Genomic DNA, 21,424 nt, shown 5'->3' on the forward strand with positions numbered 1-21,424 from the left:
AGTGTCATCCCTCACATCGATCATTCACTTGGCCACGGATCGTGGTGATAGAAATAGGGCCTTCCGAACAAGGACATTGACGGCACATGGTAAGCGGGATGGTGACGCAAAAAACCTCAGCTTTCTCAGCTTATTCTTTGTAGCGAAAAACACCCGATGTTGAACCAGTGAGGCTACGGCAGTTCCTGTCGCCTCCATGTCCGAGCAGGAAAGAAGCAGCGAGGATTCATCTATCCACAATAGCAGCGGGACACTGAGAGACCGAGATCCCGAAAAAGCGGGATTTCCACCAGGAAACCAAGAAAATGGGGATTCGGAAAACAACCAGCCGGGCGAAGCATCTCGCATGCCGCGTGTCCGGTTTCGATCAAATGCCAGTTTCTCTCGAGAGGCGCCTCGAGGTCCTCCGCCAGAGGATCTGCATGCGGAGTGGGATAGATCGCAGCGCGAGGGACTACCACATCGGCCAACCATGCCTTACTCGCACGAGTCTACGGATATCTCAGATACGCCGTGGCAGGATCGGACCAACCAGGCTGATGGGACAACAAACAAAGAAGACAAGGCTGCTGATGAGAAAGCACCGGAAGAGGACAAGAAACCAATCTATAATCCCGAGCGATGGGCGCCGTCCAGCGTTAGAGATCGGTGCCATTCAGTAACGAAATCCATCAAACACAGAATGACAAGCATACTCAACGTGCTGGGACGTCCTGCCGCTGATGGAGATGATTTACGACCCGGTCTGTACCGACCAGAATGGGCGTCTGGAGGAGAAGTTCCTCTGTCAGACGTCACAGACAACAATCAAAAGACTGATGAAGAGAAGCGGCAGCACCAGGGAGCAACCAGCTCCGAAGCTCATCGTCTGGTGCGAGATCTGACACAAGATCACTCGGCCAAGCGTCGCAAAGGTCGCGGTAGACCGTACCCCCAGTGGGGAACCGAATTCAGCGGACGAGAGGATGAGTCCGCCCTCGACTCGGGGCTTCGATATCGTTCTGGTGGTGGTGGGATTTTGTCGCAGTTGATTAAACTCAATAATCCCAGCCAAGGCCAGAAGGGGGCCAGTGGCACCGGTATGTCTCGAACATCAAGTCAGTCTTCTGTCGATACTTCGACACCGCGCGGTCCAGCGTCGGGTGCTACTTCGACCGCGGCGACACCCAGCAAGCGGGATAGGCCTAAGTGGTATAAGAAACCACCGAATGCTTCGACGTCAACTCTGATTGGAGCCGGATCGGGAAACATCAGCGGAGCAACAACCCCGGTGTCCAGTGAGGTTATGTCGGCAGCGTCCAAACGACAAGGAAAACTTTCGAGCGGGAATATGAGACTGGAGGATGAGATCCGAGTGACGGTGCACATTGCCGAGATCATCGCTCGACAACGGTATATCATGCAACTTTGCAAGGCCCTCATGGCTTTCGGGGCGCCGACCCATCGACTGGAAGAATACATGCAGATGACCGCCAAGGTGCTGGAGGTGGATAGCCAGTTTCTCTACTTGCCAGGCTGCATGGTCATGTCGTTTGATGATCCCTCGACGCGCACAACGGAAGTTAAACTAGTCCGCGTTGCCCAGAGCGTCGACCTCGCTCGTCTCTCAGATACCCATCTGATCTATAAAAACGTCATCCACGACGTGATCGGCATTGAAGAGGCAATCCAGGAACTGGACGATATTCAGAACAGAAAGCCTCGATTCAACAAGTTCATTGTCGTCTTGGTGTACGGTCTGGCTACTGCAACCGTCGGCCCGTTCGCCTTCAACGCTCGACCCATCGACATGCCCATAATCTTCATCAACGGGTGTCTCGTAGGCGCGATGCAGAACGTTGCCGCACCACACTCGGTGCTCTATTCGAACGTCTTCGAAGTGACAGCCTCAGTGCTGACATCCTTCCTCGCTCGAGCCTTTGGCAGTATCCCACGCACCGTCGTGGATGGGAAACGACAGGGAAACTTATTCTGTTTCTCAGCCATCGCACAAGCCTCAATTGCATTAATCCTCCCCGGGTTCTTGGTGCTCTGCAGCAGTCTCGAGCTACAGTCCCACCAAATTATCGCAGGTTCCATCCGAATGGTGTACGCAATTATCTTCTCCTTGTTTCTTGGCTATGGCATCACCGTTGGCACAACCCTCTACGGACTCATGGACGACCACGCCACATCGTCCATCACCTGCCCGCCAGAAGGCGCATTCAAGAATCCCTATCTGCAGCGGTTTCCTTTCGTAGCCATCATGTCCGTCTGGCTTCTGATCATCAACCAAGGGAAATGGAAACAAGGGCCGCCGATGACCATCATCGCAATCTCGGGGTATATCAGCAACTACTTCAGTACGAAGAAGCTGGGCTCGAACTCGCAAGTCGCGAACACGGTTGGCGCATTCACGATCGGCATCATGGGAAACCTGTACAGTCGTCTCTGGCACGGACACGCTGCAACCGCTATTCTACCTGGAATCTTCGTCCTGGTGCCATCAGGTCTCGCGGCGACAGGCTCGTTGATCACAGGCGTGCAGTCTGCAGATCAGATTCGGCAGAATATTTCATCGAAAACTTCTGCGAACTCTGCGCCTGGGGCGGGACTGTCTAGTAGTTCGATATTTAGTCTAGGTTTCGGTATGATCCAGGTTGCTATTGGGATTACGGTGGGACTCTTTTTGGCTGCATTGATTGTTTATCCGTATGGCAAGCGGAGGAGTGGATTGTTCAGTTTTTAAGTTGATGTTGGTGAGCTATCCCGAGTTGAGTGCTTGCTGGAACTGGAATTGATTGTATATACATTGGAAAGTTCATAAGAATCAGACTGGTATTTCTTTAGAATCATGAAGGACGGGATGGATATCGGATATCCGAATATGACTTCATAAAGTATTTTCAATGCCCTACAAAGGGACTCTAATTTGACTACAGACCTGCTGAGCACCACCGATAATAATCTGACATGACATAAATAAACACATGCCCCATCTATACAACCCCAGCTAAACAACACAACGCTATGCACGGTCAAGAAAGACGGGGAACCAGCCACGAGGTCGCTCAAAAAGCGTCCAACAAAACGAAGGTTAACAGGCGATATAAGACATCAAGTTAACCCCAATTTAGATATCATACATGATCTATCGAGGTCGCTGATGTGGATGTGGATGTAGATGTGGACGTCGTCTGGTCCCGCCAGGCGGCGTACCCCAAAAGCTCTAGAAGGTGTCGTTCACGATGCACAAATGCAATGTAACCGTCCGTAACAAGGAATCTTTTCGCATGATCCAATAGAATTTTGGATCGAGAGGGAGATGTGGAAAGGGCGATGAGGAGGGGAGGCGACAGGAGAATCTCGTCACCAAGGGGACCGCGTCGAGCGCACTCTGACAACATTCCACGGGTGTTCTTGTCACAAGCAAGTGACTCGCCGTACTGCTCCAACATTCTATTTCTCGTTATAAATTGCAGGACCGACTCCAGCGAGTCAGTCTGGACAATATTCTGTGGTAAGGTGATCTCTGCGTCTGCGAGAGCCCGCTGCATGGCGATAGCGTACTCCAAATCCTCGAACAAGGGTGTAAGCTGCATACTCGCAGAGGACAAATCACCCAACACAGGTCTATCATAACCCAGTTTCTTTCTCCAGAAGAAATTGCACACGATCAGTGAGACGATGCATGGGATCAGGACAACATATCCCCACCAGCGCTCAGCCGTAACCATCGACGCGGCGCCGGCGACCAGCCCATTAAGCCCATTCACAAAGGCATGCCATTTAAAGCAGCTAGACCGAACCTGCAGCCTGCTGCGAATAGTGTCGCTCGGTTTCTGGGCGAGGATAGCCGCGTCGTGGACGCGGAGCCGGTGCAGAAGGTACGCCGACCAGATAGCGTTGACAAGACCAAATATCGCGGCCAGCGCGTTGCCAATATACCCAGACAAAAGATTGCTCGCCTTGTAGACTCTGCGGTCCGCTCCGCCGATCGCCATCAGCGTCCCAATACCAACAAGAACCGAGCCCGCGCCCATGAGCACATCCATGACGATGCGGTCCACGACCTCCGTGCCGAGTTCACGAATCCCAACACCCAATCGACTGTCAAACAGGCTCGCCAACTCAGGGTTTCGTTCATGATAAACCCGCAGTCGCTGGAGATACTCCCTCTCCGCGCGCAACAACTTCACATTCCGCCACGAGAGTCGAAAATCCTTCACCGCGACAAGGGCCATCCCCAACGCAAACGTGCCGCCAATGCCCATCAGCACAGCAGCAAAGCGCGGCACGGGGATCCGGTTCCAGACATTAGCTGCGAAGTCGCCTGCATTCGCTAGCTCGAGGTATCCCACGCTGGCGAGGAGACTATTTTTGAACTGCTGCTGTTGCCAGAGCCGAAAGCGACCGCCGCGGCGGACCAGGACAACGGTGTCTTTTGTTGACTCGAGGGATTCACGCCAGGTAAGGTCACTTGCTTCGCGGAGGAGTTTGGGGATTATCGGCTGTGGTGGAGTGGATCCGAGGACTGCGAGTTCCACGTCGGAGTCGTCCATGGTTTTTGAGAAAGGGTGGGCGATGTGAGCTTGTGACGAAGGGGTGATGAGAGTGTCGCAGGAGGAGGAGGCGGCGGGTGTCGTCGTCGCCATGGTGAGAAGGGGGAGGGCATGTGTTGGATTTGGGAGGATTTCACACTCCGGGAGACATTGTTTGAGTGGCACGACGAAGGGTGAGGTGGATTTGGACAGAAAGAAGGATTTGAAGCAGTGGATGTCCACGTAGGGAGAAAGAGAGTGTAAGGGAGGAAGAAGAAGGCAAGAGGAAAGTAAAAAAAGAAAAAGAAGAGAAGAGATGGGAGGAAAACCACGGGAGCAAGTCTGATAATAAGGCCATAAGGATCGGCATTAGCCGGCTTGGCAATCCCGTAGGGCTGAACACGTACAGTACACAAGGCAACCACATTTCAACTGACATACTTCTACAGTAGTAAATATCTAGAACTAATCTATGCAGCTTTGGACATTTTTTGCGCATGCCCTGCGGTTCTATGCGTATTCAGTGCGCGGATCAGCTTGACCCCCGCGTCCGTCATATCGGTCGTGGTCGAAATGTGAGTGTGTTTAGGCCCGTTCCAGAACTGGGCCTCACGGTCGGATCCACACAGGACTTCGTCGTGCGAGAGTTCACCTGTTGGTGATGGAGTGCCATCTGGCGAGGGTTCTATAGCTGTCGTGGAGCAGTAGACGTTGACTTTTTCGTTGAAACGCACGCGGTGCCGAGGCTTGGTGGTCGACAACACGAGGGAGCCGGGGGCTCCTGCTTCTGCTGCTGCGGTGCGTGCTGTGAGGACGCCCTTGCGGACTGCATACCGCCGGGCCTCCTCGCGGGAAATGGTATCTGAGAAGATCTTTCGCAGAGCGGTGGCGACCGCGAAGCGGGTGGCCAGGTAGGCTTGCTCCGCGATGAAGATCGTTAGTAGGAGGTAGGATAGGCGGACATCGGAGATAGGTCCGCGATAGAGATGCACGATGGCTGCGGTGGAGAGTGTGCCCAGCCAGGCCAGGAACTCGAGCCCTAGCAGCGAGGGGCCGATGGAGTCCGATCGGATGGGGGGCGGGCGCTGGCACTCGAGAGTCAACTTGAAGAAATCGCCACGCAGTTCGAGCCAGTTGTTGAGCAGAAACCCCAGGGGCACCAGGGGCCACGCCACGCCAAACAAGGCCAAGTATCCGAACTGCACGCACATCTCCAGGATATCCTCCTCGACATTGTATTCGTCGGCATCGGCCTCGGCGCGCACGCGTGCCAAGAAGGATGCTTCATCTGGCGAGTCAATCAATAGGAAATTGGAGAGACTGGCCGCTCTGGATAAGCTGCGCTTGCGGCCCATTTCTGCTTTGCGGTCGCTGTAGCTGCGCCATTTCTGCCATAGTGTCTGCTTGACATAGGGCAGCACCACTTCTTGGCCGAAATTGAGGACCTGTGCCGTCATCGACAAATAAACCACTTCCTTCTGAAGCCGGGTAGTGTCCACCTGAAAGTCGGTGTATGGTTTGATCGACTTGGTCTCGAGGCCGATTCGCCGCAGGAGGTCCAAATGGGGCACGATGAATGCCCCGAATGGGACATAGACATATGCAGTCAGGATGGTAGGGAGAAAGGCCGTAATGAAATGCATGACAAAGGTCTTTTGCGTTTGGGCCAAATCGTACTGGTCCTGCGTGCGGTAGTTTTCGTAGTCGGTCAACCACGTCGCCATGTTGGTTAGAAATGGGTTAATGATGGGGAGGGAGAGCGAGAAGAGAACCGTGGGCACGAATTCCAGGTACCCCTTCAGTGGCCCATCATAAACTTCTGAGATGAACACTTCCGAGGCAAAAGTGACCACAATCAACGTGCCGAGAGCCAGGGTCGCGACAGACGCAAACGGGATCAGGAGTAACTGGCGCAAGAGCTGCTTCCACGCCGGAAAGATTTGTTCGAGCTGGCCCGTGATCGGATCTCGGATCTCCTTCTCCCATTGGTACTGGACACGATTGACCTTGAGCCGCGCGACGCCCTTCACACCCCATCGCAGGCTGAGATCGGCCTCGCGAATCTTCCAGTACTCGACGAACACAATACACCAGAGACACAGAACGGCGCCATAGAGAACCGAGTACGGGCCCAGATACCTCCAGCCAATGACTCCCAGCACCGCGGGCACAATGAGGAATAGCGAATAGCATTGAATGAAAGCGTAGTAGAATGCAACCTGCAAGGACGGGATCGTCCAGCATTGTTAGTGGGACAAATGCAAGGGCAGCAGACGACGAAGGCAAGAAGCAACAACCTTTTCACCAAATAATGCTCGAATGATATCCAGATCCTTGGCGGTCAACACCGTTGTTTTGCTCCATTTCCTGAGGAGTTCGCCACAGGCGTCCTGGTCGTGTAGAGGGAACGAGGCCGTGACGTTCTTCCACTTTCCGAATTTGGGCGTGACGCCGGCCCCGCCGAGTTCTTTTTGCCAGGTGATTGTGTGGTAGACGGAGCGAAGCTCTTCCGCGGGCGTGTCTGCGCCGGCAGTCGCGTTTTCGTCGCCCACGGGCAAGCTGTGGGTGATTCCACACAGCCAGTCTTTGAGTCTGGCTTTATGGATCATGCGGCCTAACTGGTCGCGCGGGACGCGGACGCAGACCAGGAGAGATGCACCATGGCCGTGGCGGACCTGGACGCGAAGACCAGCTTCGGTCAGGTCGTGGATGAGAGTGCGGTATTCTGCAATGGCCTGTTCCTGGTCTGAGGGGTCCGTCAGTACCAGTATATGCCAATTGTTGTGAAGAGTAATGTACCAATGTCACCAAACTCGTACTGCAGCACCCAGTCGACGCCGAGATTGTCGTTCTCCTCATCGGCATCCTTGCCATACCCTGCGAGCCAAGACATCTTGGGTCGGGGGATGGGCAGTGGAAAAGACGGTGAGACAGAGTGGAGGGAAGACGGAGGGAAGAAAGAAAGGGAAAACAAAAGCCGGCAGGGATGTGGGGGAAAATAAGCACAAGGGTTCCACCGTAGAATCTTCAAATGAGCATAGTTGTCGGTCCAATTGACTCGAACTTATTTTCTGTAGTTTGTTTAAGATTGCGTTTAATTATCACATCACATCCAATCCTACTTCCCGGACTCTCCCTCCGGCGGTCTGTTTGTAGAATCGATCGGACCTCACGCGGACCCACGATTAAGCTTCAGCCCTACGGGAGCAGGGCGGGATGTTTTGCTCGCCACCAATGGAGTTTGCTGATCGTCGCAGGATGCTGCGTTGGTTGGTTCTGTCCGTTATTTGCTTGCTACCGTGGTCCCGGTCAAGAAAAATTCTCCAATGGGTGGCAGACGCATGCTGGCGGCACTCGGGGTTTTCTGTGTAACCTAAGCTCGCGCAGGGCCCCACCCACTATGCCTGTGGGTGGAAAGCAGGCCACGAAGTATAATCGGATGCAGTGGAGGGGAACAGGGAGAATCGGCAAGAATGGAGGATTCTCTAGGATCCTTAGTATGTGATATTGTTCATGCAAAGTCGACATGATGATGCTTCGCTATGGAATTGAGGGATTACTGGCGGACTGGGGAAAATGCTGCTGCCTGACTAGGCCAAGCGGGACTATGGAATATGATTATTATCACCTCCTGGCCAAACAATGCTGCCGTCGCGGACTATGATTAGTGACAGAGTTAACTAGGCAATCAACGATGTGTTATTCTGGAAATTCGGTTGCCTTCTCGCAAGGATAATAATGACGACCACCACGCAGGCACCAGCATTTCAGCCACACGGCAAAGCCACGCCGAGGCGGTGCCGGGACCTGCATTCTGCAGCGTCCAGTATATACATAGTTCATTTTCAAATGGGCTTCCAGCCGGCCACCCGCAACTACCGACACACAAACACAAAGATACTGTCGATGCCCTCCTCCCCCATCATCCTTGACCTCATGGCTCAGCGCTTCCTCAGCGGCCAACATGCGGCCATCGGCCTGAGCCTGGTCCTCTTCATCTTTATGTTCCTCCCGACACTGCTCATCCTCGTGGCGGTTATTGTCTTCTTTGCGTTCTACTACCCACGACTGAGCAGGTCCTATGTGGTGGATCGAGAGCATGGGGAGCACTCAAAGTCAAAGCAAATCGAGATGAGCAGTTGATGCGAAAGTAAGTATGAAGAGAATCAATGTAGTAGAGTAAATTCTAATTGCGAATTCCAGGTTCTTGAGTTTATCTGCATACAGTCTGTCTCGAACCCGGTGTCACCACCCACTCTTTCATTGTTTCTCGAACTGTAATGCCATGACCAGCTAGTCTACGTTGGGAGTTTTTCCGGAGTACCCCTGTCGAATCGGACGTGTATTGCTTCTTACGTCGATTACTTACTACTTGTCAATTATGTATTAGCTTGTAAATTCAGTACACCTGGCACCACCATACCCCACCCCCAAGACAGCCCACCCTCGGCGAGGGAGGGGAGACAGCCCCACCCGGGAGCTTAACAATCAATCACCAGTGGTTGTACCAAGATGGCCCCAAATCTAGCTCCCTCAAAGCATGAGCTTATCTACGACATGATCTACAGTGGGGAACTATCTATATCGCAGATGGCGCAGGCTGCTAGCTGTAGCAAGAGAACCATCTTAAGAATCTTCTCTAATATACGGATGTTTGGCAGCGTTAAAGCACCGCCTAATAAAGGTGGACGACCCCGTAGCATCACTCCTATGATGCTCGAGGCTTTGTGCGATCGCCTGCTCGGAAAACCTACTTTGCTCGTTGTACCTTGGCTATATGAATCTGGTAGTGCATTACTCAAGCATGCGCCTTGGTCTGGGCGTCAATCCAATCCCACAATTCCGTTCCCTTGCCTTTCTCTAGTGCTTCGTGGATATCCTCCCTCGGGTTGCGGGCCTGAACTCTCCCCCACGGGATGATGAGCCCGCCCTGCTGCTTCTCTGTGATCTCCGGGCTGAGGCCTGCATATAGCTCGGTATAGCCGCCTAGCTTTGGTGGATGTAGCAGCCTGTTTACGAAGAACATCGTGAGTTTGGTCTGGGTGTTGTAGATCTCTGTCTTTAGGTTGCCCGGATTCTGAACCACGCTGATGATGCCGTCTTTGCCATAGCGCTTCCCGGCTTCGTCAGCAACTATCCAGTTTGCCGCCTTAGACACCGCATAGTTGACGAGAGCGTTGTTGGTCCCGCCCTCCTCGATGTCCTTGAGGTTGTAGCCACCCTTCGGGGATAGCAGCTCTATAGAACAGGAGCTGGTCCAAATAATGCGGACGCTATTCTTTGGAGAGGCTACCGCCGCCGCCTGCAATTTCGGGAGGAGGAGCTGAGTGAAGAGAAAAGGACCAATGACATTGATTCCCATATGGGCCTCGAATCCCTGCTTGGTCTTAGAACCGACCTTCACACCCCCAACCCCGGCGTTATTCCATATGATATCGAGGCGCGACTCCTGCTCAGAGAATGTTTTGGCAGCACTTCGGACCACGTTGAGGTCGTCGAGGTCGAGATGGAGGAACCGAAGACGCGCAGAGCCAGATGGGTCCGCAGAAACGATGTCCTTGATGGCTTGTTCAGCACGTTCCTTACAGCGGCTGGCCATGTAGATGACGGCACCGGTAGGGTAGAGCATCTTGATGAGCTCGTACCCAACGCCCTGGTTCCCGCCGGTGACGATGAACACGCGCCCCTCTTGGCTGGGGACATCTTTCTCGGTGAAGGTCGGTGACGGCGGCCAGTACTGGGTCAGCATGGAACGGAGCGCCATGGTGGATATCTGTCTCTAGCTTATATGTGAGTAGTGTTGTCAATCTTCACGCCCAAGGTCGTATTGAAGTCGTAGCGCACCTAGTCGGTGCTCAGAGTCCTTTTATAACTCCGCAAGATTCTATCCCGTAATAATGACCCCGTGATAAAGGGTTTATTACGTTCAGCTGAGGAAGTAAGTTGCCTTTTCCCTCCAATAGGCTGCTTACTATAGGCTGATTGGGGTAGAGATTACCGAAACGCCTTAGCTTGCTTACTTTTTCACTCTTGTCCCTGGGGGCCTCATTTTCAGAGGGTCTAATCCCTCGCCTTGTCCTGGGGGGGCCCTAGGTAGAAAGCGGAGCAATTATGCTAAACACAAAAAGGTAAGGCGCGCAGGTCCATGCGGCTGTCGATAAGAAAAGCGAGCAGTAAGCATGCTTATACACGCGCCGTTGCAAACAGGGCGATGACGATATCCATCCATCAATTACATTTGAAGTATACGACGACCAGACATAGAGGGTGATCTCTCTAGAAACGATCATTTATAGATAACATTAAGGCGGTATTATCTAGCCTAACTCGTCGGCTACGGGCTATCTTCCGTCGTGGAATACTCGCGGCGTCCTCCTTGATCTGTTCCTAATAAGAAATAGGTAGTAGAGTTAGGTCTTGTTCTGTATCCTTCACCATGGCTCGATGTTTTATTTTGACTCTCTATTCGATCTAGTAGTAAATATAGTCTAGAAATTATTTGTCCTAAGCACTTGTATCTTCGCGTTCAACCGCGGGATGAAAACTTAGTTGGTCGGACGTACGGTGGTGTAAGGAGGGTGAACATTCACCAACTATAGCCTTAGCATCGGGTGAAGGGCAGATCACTCATGGCGCCTATTCGTGGTTAAAGTAACCGGGGGTAGGGGTATATGAGGGATTCCGTTCCTAGAGATTATATTGTTTAGTTCGGTAGGTATTATCATCGTTGAAAGGAGCATAAGTCATCTCCCCAAGGCATATGATGCCACTAAGGAGTCTAGTAACATCATTGTGTGTTAGCTTCTACCAAGGGGTGTCACAGAGCGTAAAGAGAGCTGTGGCTGACAGGCTGAGTAGTGTGATAAGCAGGTTCATGAGTAGTCTGCAGGTAAGCAATGAATGTAAGTCACTATTTGCAATGTCTAGTACCAAGTAACTACCCAAACTGTCACTTAGACACAGGAAGTGGGAGAGGAAAGCGACCTTGCCAGATTCTCGAGGCCTCTCAGGCTCTAGTTATGACTTGTTTGCATTTTCATGGAAAATTCTAGTTGCCTGGGATCGCCAATTCAGTTACAAGACAGAGAAATGTATTATAAGTAGAGTAAATCACTGTATTGATTCTGACACAGGAATATTGATATTCCGAAACCATTCCTAATATAGACTAGCGGATATTGACATTACGGTTCAGGAAACAATGAAAGAGTGTAGGTGGTGTCACCAGTTTCGAGACGGACTGTAACATTGCGACGGAGTCTATGGGAATATCAGCTGGAACTGTGGACTGGCTCTTCAGATGAATGATGTGTAATGAAATAATCGATTCAACAATGACACTGCCCGACATCCTACCCCCATTATTATCTTTAATCTGCTCACCCAAACGAAGCTGCCTAGCACCTCGACTAGTCTCCACCGGCAACGGATAGGGCTGAATGTCGGGTTTTCCATGCTTGCTCGCGATATACTCTTTCCTGGTTTTTATTCTCTCTCTCCTTCCTACACAATCTCTATGACTGTTCGACACTTTTCGCCATTGCAGCTCGCTCCGCCTTAGAATCGGCTGAAGACTCGAAGGATGACTACAGAAACAACCAGACCTCTCTCACCAATTCATAATGAAGAAATCACACACCCACCGATCCACCACCCAGAGCCGGCGCTTCAGTTTCTTCTCCTCCCAGAACCAAGAAACCATCACCTCCTCCGTCTGGGAAGACCTGAAGGGCAGCTTAGACCACTTACTCCCTGGACGACGCCAAAAGAGCCTCCCAGACCCCAACCAGCCCGTCTGGTGGCTCGACATCCATGATGCCACAGATCAGGACATCGCATCCGTCGCACAGACACTGTCCATCCACCCGCTGACGGCGGAGAACATTGCAACCCGTGATACAGGCGAGAAGGTCGAGGTGTTCCCGAACTACTATCTCATATCCTTCCAGACGCTCGTGAGCTCGCGCTCATCTCGGAGCGATGACGACGGCCACCGCGCGGACATCCCGCCATCGACGGGGCTGTACATTTTGGTCTTTCACTACGGCGTTGTGACCTTCTCGCCAGGTGGATGTGGCCATGTGCATCGTGTGCGGCATCGGATGCGCAAGATGCACGATCCAGCGATATTGTCTAGTGATTGGATCTGCTATGCACTCATGTATGCCTTATATTCTTGCCTCTCCTTCTAAATACATCATATTAACATTGCTAATTAATACTCCCCATGCAGAGACGACATAATCGACAGCTTCGAGCCCTTCATGCGGACCATCGAGCGCGAGTCCGAAGCCATCGAAGACCAAGTCTTCATCGTGCGCATCGACGACGTCAAAGCGCTCATACCGCAAGTCGACTTCCTCCGCAAGAAAATCACACATATCATCCGCGTGCTACACGGCAAAGTCGACGTGCTGAACGGTTTCGTGAAAAGATGCCAAGCACCGGACAAAGGCGGTAGCGTCGACGCCGTCTTCCCCAACGGAGACCTGCTACTGTATCTGGGCGACGTACAAGATCACCTCGTCACAATGTTGTCGAGTCTCGCGCACACCGACGAAATCATCAGCCGGTCGCGGGCGAATTGTCTGGCGCAGCTGAATGCCACGAATGTCCGGGTTAGTTTGGCGATCAACTCCACCATGAGCAAGGTGACTCTTCTCGCGGCCATCTTTGTGCCCTTGCATCTGGTGACAGGGCTGTTTGGGATGAATGTTGAAGTGCCCGGGCAGCTTTCCAGTGGGTTATCTTGGTTCTTTGGGATTGTGGGTGTGTTTGGTGCGTTTGTGATTGTTTGTATTGCTATTGCAGCGAAAATGAGGTTCTTATAGATTTAGATGGGATGACGGTCATACATGCAGCAAAAGAGGTCCGGCAATTTGCATATTGACGCGGTATGGCTCAAACTGTGTGAAATTTTCAGGGGCGAGGCAGTAACGTCGTCCGCTGGCGACAAGAACCCCTTCAATTGGACTAAGTTTGTATCTAAGTATACAAAACTATATAGAATTACCTGTCCTCTTCCTCTTCTTCATATGAGCTCGACATCAGTCTCGCCGACTCAGTATACCGCTGCGTCTGTCGAAAAGTGAAGTCAAAGTTCAGCTCACCGACCAGCTTCCTCACATTACTATAGACGCGTTAGTACAGCTTCCATTTCAAAGCATAGAGTACACCAGAGAGGTGTAGCAGAACAACATACTCAAGTAGCTCCTGCAAGCTGAAGCTAACAACCGACCGAAGCACCTCCAACGATGCAAACGCTGAGAACGCCGGGTCCTCCACGTGTCGAATGTTTAACAGCTCACCATCAATCCTCCGCATCTGGCGCGCAAGAGGAAAGGAGTCCGGAATAGACAAGTACGGCGGCAAGGGTTGGGCATTCATGATCGCGGCGGATAAGTGGCACAGCAACGAAGTAATCTGGTGGGAGTTGAAGTCTGGCGATTTCAAAGCAATCTCTGCAAGCTGTTCCATCCACTGACCGTCACTCTCACGCTCTGGGTGCTCCGAGTCTATCGACAGGGCATCGAGTTTCTGCGTGGTATGCGCCATTAAGGACATGCTTGTCAGAATGCGCTGAATCTCCGAGATGATATTGTCATAGACCTGCTTGGGGAACTTGCCTCCGATCGGAGGCTCAAAGGTGCTGAAATGGCTGTGCATGCGCAGAGCAGTTAAGAGCATCATTTCCTCCTTGAAGATTTTATGCCGCGAGGCCTGAAGTTTGTGTGCGGGCGAGTGAGTGTCTTGAAGTTTACCTAGCTCGCCGCTGAACCAGAGCTCGATCGTCGCATGCATGCAGCTGTAGAATTCGGCAAGCACGAACAGGCTCCGGCCGAGGAGCTTGCGTAATTGGGATTTTGCTGTAATTGGGTACGGGAAAATCACCCAGAAGAATGAGATGGCGCAGCCTGCTGCCACCGCTGCTAGTTTGTAGGGGCCGAATAGGTAGATTGGGTAGTATGGCTGGCCGTTGGAGGTTGCCTCGTCCAAGCCGAGTTTGCGAACCTTTGTGTTGTTAGTTAGATATGAGCGAAACGAGGTTATAAACATACCTGCAGCTCATAGCCAACAATCACATTCAGGGTGACGATGGAAATGACAGTTGCGCCAAAGTATTGCGGCACCTTGACATAAAAGTAATACTGGAGGTAGTCAGTAAATGAACGTCATACAGTTGTGTTGGAGTACATGCCTCGAACACATTCGCTAGATACAGGAAAATAATCACTCCAGCCGTCTTGCCGTCAACTATATACCAGACAATCAAGCTGAGAACGAGCGATATCACCGTCGCCACTATGCGCGCCACGAACCCGAACATGGTCTGTCCGCTGGTCGGGTTCATGCCGATCACAATGACAATCATAGCCCAGATACATCGTTGCCGAATAAAAAAGTCTTGCGTCTGGTGAAGAAATGCCAGTATCCCAACTGAGAAGGACGCGGCTGCCACCCGGAAACCAAAGCTACTCTGGTCGGATTTGATCATATGAGAGACAGCTCGCAGTCCCACACTCAATTTTTCGAAAACATTCGCGGGCGGCAGGTGTTCGGGATCTGGAAAGGTAGCGTCATATTGTGGACGCTGGACCGTCGAGGGATCTGCATGCGGAGGTTGGCGACGATCCGATTCCGTATCGGCAGCTTTCTTGTCGGTGCTGAGAGACAACCATTCGCGAATGGATTTCTGCTTGGGGAAAATCAATCGGCCATGTTTTATCGTCCCATCGGCAATTTTGCTAGCTGCAAACTGCACAAGCTGCAGTGTCGCGTTAAGCAGATCACCCTGCAGATGGCCCATGTACAGAATGAGGAAGAATTCCTGGCGCACATCGCGATCCACGGCAATAATCTGCGAGCCAGACTCCGTGGGGATGGGTTTTTCAGAGGCTGAAAATGCCTCAAGGGTCGCGAGCGCTTCGGGCAGGTGCTTCCAACGCGAGTAATAGTTGCGCAGCTCATGTTTGTACCTCTCCACAAAATCGGGTTGCAGTGGGTTGAGTGTCTCACCCCTTGCTTCCTCATCCTTAGCCTGCACTCCACCCTTGCGAGTCTTTTTCTGCTTGTCCAAATGCTTAGGCTTGATAAGCTCCAGGGACAAGAGAAAATAGTGGAGCCCCAGCTTGACAAGGTTAGACGCGCTGAGCAAACGCTCGTGTAGGGTTTGCGCCACTTGTTGGATTTCCGAATGTTTGAGGCCCCTTTCGTCATCAAAACCGTTGTCCCCGTCGTCGTCATTACATGAATCGTATGGTCCTTCATTCTTGATAATCATCTCCAGGATTTCCGGCAGCATCGACATTCCAGACAGCGGAAGCAACAGACTCCTAAAGAGCGAGGCAATAGTGTTAAGATCTTCGGCTGACAATTTCCCCCATGCAATTTCATCCTTCGAGTAGAACAGATCGGCATGAAGCTTACTATGCAGCCCGTTGAGCTTCGCCATGGATGCCTGCAAGTGCTTTTGTTTGGATTCCACCACATCCGGCTCGCCCTCGATCTGCATGTCCCGCGTACGCATCGCAGTCCATGCTCGACGGAGCAGGCTTCTCCTCGTCATCAGTGCAGTGGCTGAGCTGTCTTCCACAAATGATATCTGGGACTCCAGTACCCCTTCGACGGAAGTCGCGTAGCCCTTGATGTCGTGGAAGACGTTGCCTCGACTCGTGATGGGCAAGATCAGCAACGACACACCAGTTGCAACGGCGAACCCAATCATGAATCCCTTGAGCAGTCGAGATATGAACCCGAGTCCTTCGGCTAGTGTGGTAAACATGCCTGCACGGGTGATGGTAACCGAGGCAAAAATGGAGAAGGCAACCATGGGGTCCTGAAGCTCCATGGGTCGCAAAGCACGAAGAGAATTTGCAGCCCTGTGCATACAATCAGTAATGTGTTCAGAAGACTTGGGGTTAGCATGCATACCAGATCATGAAAATCAGCCACACTGCGGCCACGGCACAGGCATCGCTGTTGTACCCGTTTCGGACACTCTCGCTGGCATTGGCGGGAGCGTTGTGCTCTCTTGCTTTGACAGAGCAGAACACTGCAAGACAGCAGAGAGAAGCAGAGAGACCGGTAGAGACCAGGTCGAAGAACATGATTTTCATGAATTTGGCTCGCGGCATCAGACCTTGAGCAACTATCGACATCAAGGCGGATAGATAGCCAATAGTAGTGGTGATATTAGAGATGGCATCAGTTTGATATCTGTAATAATGTTCAGCAAAAGACACCAATATATGGTTGATATGGCTCGGTACATCGCAATCACAAGGGTCGGGATCAATGCACCCTTTAATATCATAAGCACAGTACGCGAATCCAATTCCAGCCTGGACCACCAGGTCATTGGATTTAGATATCTGATTTACGTTGTTAGCGTCTCTTCGTGAGAACATGGATATAGGTCCTCACCCGAGCATCCCAGACCGAGATGGCCCGGACGCCTTTTGAGTCATCGTCCTAGTTGTGGCCCAAATAGACTGCACCGTATCGAAACTTAAACGACAGTCAAGCAAAGGAGAACAATTGGCATGGTGTGGACAGAAAACTCTCAACAGGCAGGTCGATCTGATTATCGTGGGCTACATGCGGATCGGGGTCGATCGGGATGCCGTGCCGAGACTAATGCCGATCTGAGGGGCATATGAAGTGGACTGACTTTTGACACTTCATTCGGCCAGAAGCAAAGTTTGGTCTTAGAGATCCTTCGAGACACCGGCATCGCCCATCGGCATTAACCAGAACTGAGAGCCTCGATGTCGATGGTTCGTGCTCACATGACGCCGGATCGAGAGGCGTATTTCTATGTTTGACTGTCTAGTCTGTGTGATCTTGATATTTTGTTTATTATTGATACTCTCGAATGATTTTGACTCTCTCTCTCTCTCTCTCTCTCTTTCTCAAACAAAAAAAAGATAAAGGGCTTCTAAATGGATGAGAGTGGCGACCGCGGAAGAGAGATTTGCCGCCTTTGAAACTCACTTGTACAACAGCGGGAGAATCTGATTGACGACTTTGTTTGTCTCCATGACATGGCTAAAGCAGTCAAAAGATTGGGATTGTTTTGTCAGGCAATTTTCTATGTTTTCTGCTTTGTCTGGGCCTTCAGCTGCAGAACATGTGGGTATGGACCATGTCCAAGTTGAAGATATATATCATCGCAGTGAGAGAGATCTGACAGCCACAACAAACCTTATAATCTTGCTCATACATACTGGAGTAACAAGAGCCCAGCCTAATAAAATGAATACTTCAAACTATTCCCCACTACGGAATTTGCGATCTTATCTCATCGTGATCGCATTATTCTACCCAGTCCCAACAAAATCACAATACCAACCGATTCTGGGGACTCAGCCACATTGCGGCGGTTGCGGAGAGGCAGTGGGGCTCGCATCCATGGCTCGATTGGGATCTGAGGCAGTGCGAGGCACAACAATGGCTCTTAGTGGATTGTACAGTCATTATCCGATGGACTAACTGTCACAAATGTATAATGACAGCCACAATGCGTTGGCCAAGATCCCAGTCCACCTCGGTCGGTTACAGGGCTCATACGACCTGGCCAAGGACGCCACCTCACACCAATTACTGCGATCGGCACCGTGGCCCTATCTGCGAGGGTGGTGGTGTTTTTAGACAGTGACATCATGAAATAAATACAGGGATACAGCTGACGCAGCGAACGCGAGTCCGAGAATGTGTCGGAGTGTCAGGGTACTCGTCATGCATTCCAATTGGATCAGATCGTAAAGGCCATCCTTTCAGTTTTAAATAATGGGTCACGCCAAGCTGCCAAGCTCAGCAATCAATATTCGATCGATCCGGTTTTGTCTAGTCGGCCATCCTTCCTTCCTTTTAGTCCGCTTCCACGTTTTTTCCCTTTTCTTCTTCCTCACCACCCCCCAGGCTTCTACGCCTTCTTCCAATCCACATTTGGTTTTCCTAATACATGCGTGAGTGACTCCATGTCGTCGTCATCTTCCTATCTCGCTGCGATCTGTCTTATCTCGTATCGTTGACTGACTCTGCTGTCCCCCGACAGACCGTATTAACTCGTGGGCGAAAGCTCACGCAACGGCTCGTGTTCCCTCCAACCCAGGTTCCTCCAAAAGGGCGAGTCAGATCCCCGAGAAAACCTCTTGTCAAGATGGACAAGTGAATCCGTCCACCCCGGGCGCGCCCATAGCTCCCGATGAGTCCAACAATACCCCCAAACCAGGCCTGGGCCTGCGCATGCGCAACGGCTGCATCCGGTTCGGCAATCATACCAAGGACGCCCTCTTCCACAGCTGGGTCAATGTCCTGCTGATATTTGTGCCTGTGGGTATCGCGGTCAAGGCGGCCGGCCTGAACTCCGGCGTCGTCTTCGCGATGAACGCAGTGGCCATTATTCCGTTGGCTGGTCTGCTGAGCCACGCGACCGAGAGCGTCGCCAGTCGTCTGGGTGACACCATTGGTGCGCTCATCAACGTCACCTTCGGCAACGCCGTGGAATTGATCATTTTCATTATTGCACTGGTCAAGAACGAAATCCGGATCGTTCAGGCGTCACTACTAGGCTCTATTTTGGCCAACCTGCTCCTGATTCTGGGCATGGCTTTTCTGCTGGGAGGTCTCCGCTTCCAGGAGCAGATCTACAACAGCACCGTCACCCAGATGAGCGCCTGTCTTCTGAGTTTGAGTGTGTGCAGTCTGCTACTCCCGACTGCTTTCCACGCATCCTGGTCGAACAGCAACGAGGCCGACACCGAGACACTCAAGGTCAGCCGCGGGACCAGCGTGGTTCTTCTGCTGATGTACGTCCTGTACATCTTGTTCCAGCTTAAGTCGCACTCGTACCTGTACGCGAGTATACCTCAGCAGATCATCGACGAGGAGTCGCACCCCGGTGTGCTGGCGGAATTCTTGAACAGCTCTTCCGATTCGTCGACGAGCTCTAGTGATGAATCTGTCGATACCACCACTTCGTGGACGACGGCCAAACGAATCAAGCGGGCAATGAAATACCGCAAACATCGCAAATCAAGCACGAGCTCCGACCAGTCAAACCAAAGAAAAACGATGGGCGACCGAACATTGTCGACTGAAAACCAAAGCTCCTCTGTTGGTAACTCCATCGCCGATCCCAAAGATGATAACCAATCTTTTGCAATTGATTTCGCCGATGATGGACCTTATGATGCCGATGAAGACGGTCGCAAGGGCTCTGAGGTCCGCGCGCGTGACTTTGGACAGGCGCTGAGTCGCATTGCAAGCTCCAAAGCCGACGAGAAGACCAAGAAGCGTGAGAGGAAGAAGCGCCGGGCTGAGCGGCGACATGCAGAGAAACAGGCAGCGAGGCAGGCCAAGGCTGCGACTGCTCAGGTTGAAACTGAGTGTCGTGGCATGACGGGATCCGCCACGGCTCCCAATTTAACTCAAGTCCAGACTGAGCTCGACATGGAGAATGGTGCTGCGGGCATGCCCAAGAGAAAATCCCCCTTCGGACCTATTCCATCGCTGTTGTCCAACACCGTCTTCAGCTCTCAGTCGCCGGGGAATTCTCCTCACATTGGGACCGGCACAACGCGCCCGTCCCTGGCCCGGAGTAACTCATTGCCTGCCCATATGAGCCCACGGCCTCCACCAGCTGGCAATCCCGTTCAGTTTGCCCGTGGTGCTGCGCGCCAACCCGGTGCGACAGATGATATTGTGGTAAACCCAGTCATCGAGGAGCCAGAGCCACAGATGTCTCGTACCGCAGCCGTTGTCATGCTTCTGATGTCCACTGTCCTTGTGGCTGTCTGTGCCGAGTTCCTGGTCGATGCCATTCCCACCATGATTGCCAACGGGTCACCGGTCAGCGAGGCATTCATTGGTCTTATCATCCTGCCCATTGTGGGTAACGCGGCTGAGCATGTTACGGCCGTCAGCGTGGCCACGAAAAACAAGATGGACCTTGCCATTGGCGTTTCAGTGGGCAGCAGCATTCAAATTGGTACGTCTTCCGTGTTTACCTTGCTCAACGCCCAGTCCTAACTCATATCTTATAGCTATCTTCGTCACTCCTTTGGTGGTAATAATTGGCTGGTGCATGGAAAAGGATATGTCCCTGTACTTCACCCTCTTCGAGACGATTTGCCTTTTCGTCACCGCATTCGTGGTCAACTTCCTCGTTCTGGACGGCCGTAGCAACTACCTGGAAGGCGCGCTATTGATCGCCGCATACGTGATTATCGCCCTGGCTGCCTTCTTCTACCCCAACACCAATGAGTCCAGCAAGCTCGCCGGCTCGGAGCCCAATTAGTCGGGACGGCCATGCTGATCGGTGCAGCTCCTCTGCACTGCGCATGCAGCAGCGGGACGGCACACCCGCTACCGCTTGAGTGGCTTAGGGTTTGGGGCATGTTCAGCCGGCAGGATCACTTCTAATTTAATGTCTTGTGGGATGGGAATCAGCTGCATTTTTTGTCCTTCGCTTCTGTATCTTCTTGAATACACACTCTTGTCGATATGGGGATGGGGACCAACCCCATCCCAACACCCCACCAATTCTGCCTGCCTACCTAGGAAGTACCTAATAAATTCTGACATGGCTCCCGAGTAGCGATACCAGACGGGCCCCAGAGTCTAGTCTACTTGTGTAAGAAGGCTGCCGATCTCTTAAGAAGCCATTGATATCACCACCTTGGTCACTATAGACGGGACCAGTAATCACATACTTGAGATATTTTGGTTAGCATCTCTCTTGCTGCCGACCAGCGTCTTTGTCTCGGCCGTCCTGACTCGGAGCTAGACGATAATGCCCCGAGCGTAGCAAGCAGTGTATCAGGAACTAAGGAGCGACACTAATTTCGGCTGCGCCACGTGTGTCACTGCGAGTGGCTGTGTTTCGGTCCTACTGCTGCGCC

General features: G+C 52.1%; 8 protein-coding genes across 8 annotated transcripts; 4 read left to right on the forward strand and 4 right to left on the reverse strand.

Moving 5' to 3' along the window:
- Positions 1-196: 196 nt before the first annotated feature.
- On the forward strand, positions 197-2,728 carry N7510_001124 (threonine/serine exporter family protein; the record flags this gene model as incomplete). Its single annotated transcript, XM_056973051.1, has 1 exon — positions 197-2,728. One exon carries the CDS (start codon positions 197-199, stop codon positions 2,726-2,728), a length of 2,532 nt encoding a protein of 843 aa, XP_056838168.1.
- Positions 2,729-3,119: 391 nt separating this feature from the next.
- N7510_001125 (uncharacterized protein) lies at positions 3,120-4,634 on the reverse strand (the record flags this gene model as incomplete). Its single annotated transcript, XM_056973052.1, has 1 exon — positions 3,120-4,634. One exon carries the CDS (start codon positions 4,632-4,634, stop codon positions 3,120-3,122), a length of 1,515 nt encoding a protein of 504 aa, XP_056838169.1.
- Positions 4,635-4,990: 356 nt separating this feature from the next.
- On the reverse strand, positions 4,991-7,413 carry N7510_001126 (anoctamin family protein; the record flags this gene model as incomplete). Its single annotated transcript, XM_056973053.1, has 3 exons — positions 4,991-6,739; positions 6,818-7,266; positions 7,320-7,413. The coding sequence occupies 3 exons, from the start codon at positions 7,411-7,413 to the stop codon at positions 4,991-4,993; spliced, it is 2,292 nt and encodes a 763-aa protein (XP_056838170.1).
- A 956-nt stretch (positions 7,414-8,369) lies between these two features.
- On the forward strand, positions 8,370-8,663 carry N7510_001127 (uncharacterized protein; the record flags this gene model as incomplete). Its single annotated transcript, XM_056973054.1, has 1 exon — positions 8,370-8,663. The coding sequence occupies one exon, from the start codon at positions 8,370-8,372 to the stop codon at positions 8,661-8,663; it is 294 nt and encodes a 97-aa protein (XP_056838171.1).
- A 655-nt stretch (positions 8,664-9,318) lies between these two features.
- N7510_001128 (uncharacterized protein) lies at positions 9,319-10,284 on the reverse strand (the record flags this gene model as incomplete). The annotated part of the gene is made up of 1 exon (XM_056973055.1): positions 9,319-10,284. The coding sequence occupies one exon, from the start codon at positions 10,282-10,284 to the stop codon at positions 9,319-9,321; it is 966 nt and encodes a 321-aa protein (XP_056838172.1).
- A 1,858-nt stretch (positions 10,285-12,142) lies between these two features.
- On the forward strand, positions 12,143-13,351 carry N7510_001129 (magnesium transporter CorA family protein; the record flags this gene model as incomplete). The annotated part of the gene is made up of 2 exons (XM_056973056.1): positions 12,143-12,681; positions 12,754-13,351. The coding sequence occupies 2 exons, from the start codon at positions 12,143-12,145 to the stop codon at positions 13,349-13,351; spliced, it is 1,137 nt and encodes a 378-aa protein (XP_056838173.1).
- A 178-nt stretch (positions 13,352-13,529) lies between these two features.
- N7510_001130 (aromatic acid exporter family protein) lies at positions 13,530-16,927 on the reverse strand (the record flags this gene model as incomplete). Its single annotated transcript, XM_056973057.1, has 5 exons — positions 13,530-13,650; positions 13,723-14,531; positions 14,579-14,668; positions 14,692-16,431; positions 16,475-16,927. 5 exons carry the CDS (start codon positions 16,925-16,927, stop codon positions 13,530-13,532), a joined length of 3,213 nt encoding a protein of 1,070 aa, XP_056838174.1.
- A 1,556-nt stretch (positions 16,928-18,483) lies between these two features.
- N7510_001131 (uncharacterized protein) lies at positions 18,484-20,820 on the forward strand (the record flags this gene model as incomplete). The annotated part of the gene is made up of 3 exons (XM_056973058.1): positions 18,484-18,487; positions 18,577-20,511; positions 20,567-20,820. The coding sequence occupies 3 exons, from the start codon at positions 18,484-18,486 to the stop codon at positions 20,818-20,820; spliced, it is 2,193 nt and encodes a 730-aa protein (XP_056838175.1).
- Positions 20,821-21,424: the final 604 nt, after the last annotated feature.

This window comes from Penicillium lagena (assembly GCF_028827675.1).
Source record: "Penicillium lagena strain IBT 129212 chromosome Unknown utg000001l_segment0_segment0, whole genome shotgun sequence".
NCBI lineage: Eukaryota > Fungi > Ascomycota > Eurotiomycetes > Eurotiales > Aspergillaceae > Penicillium > Penicillium lagena.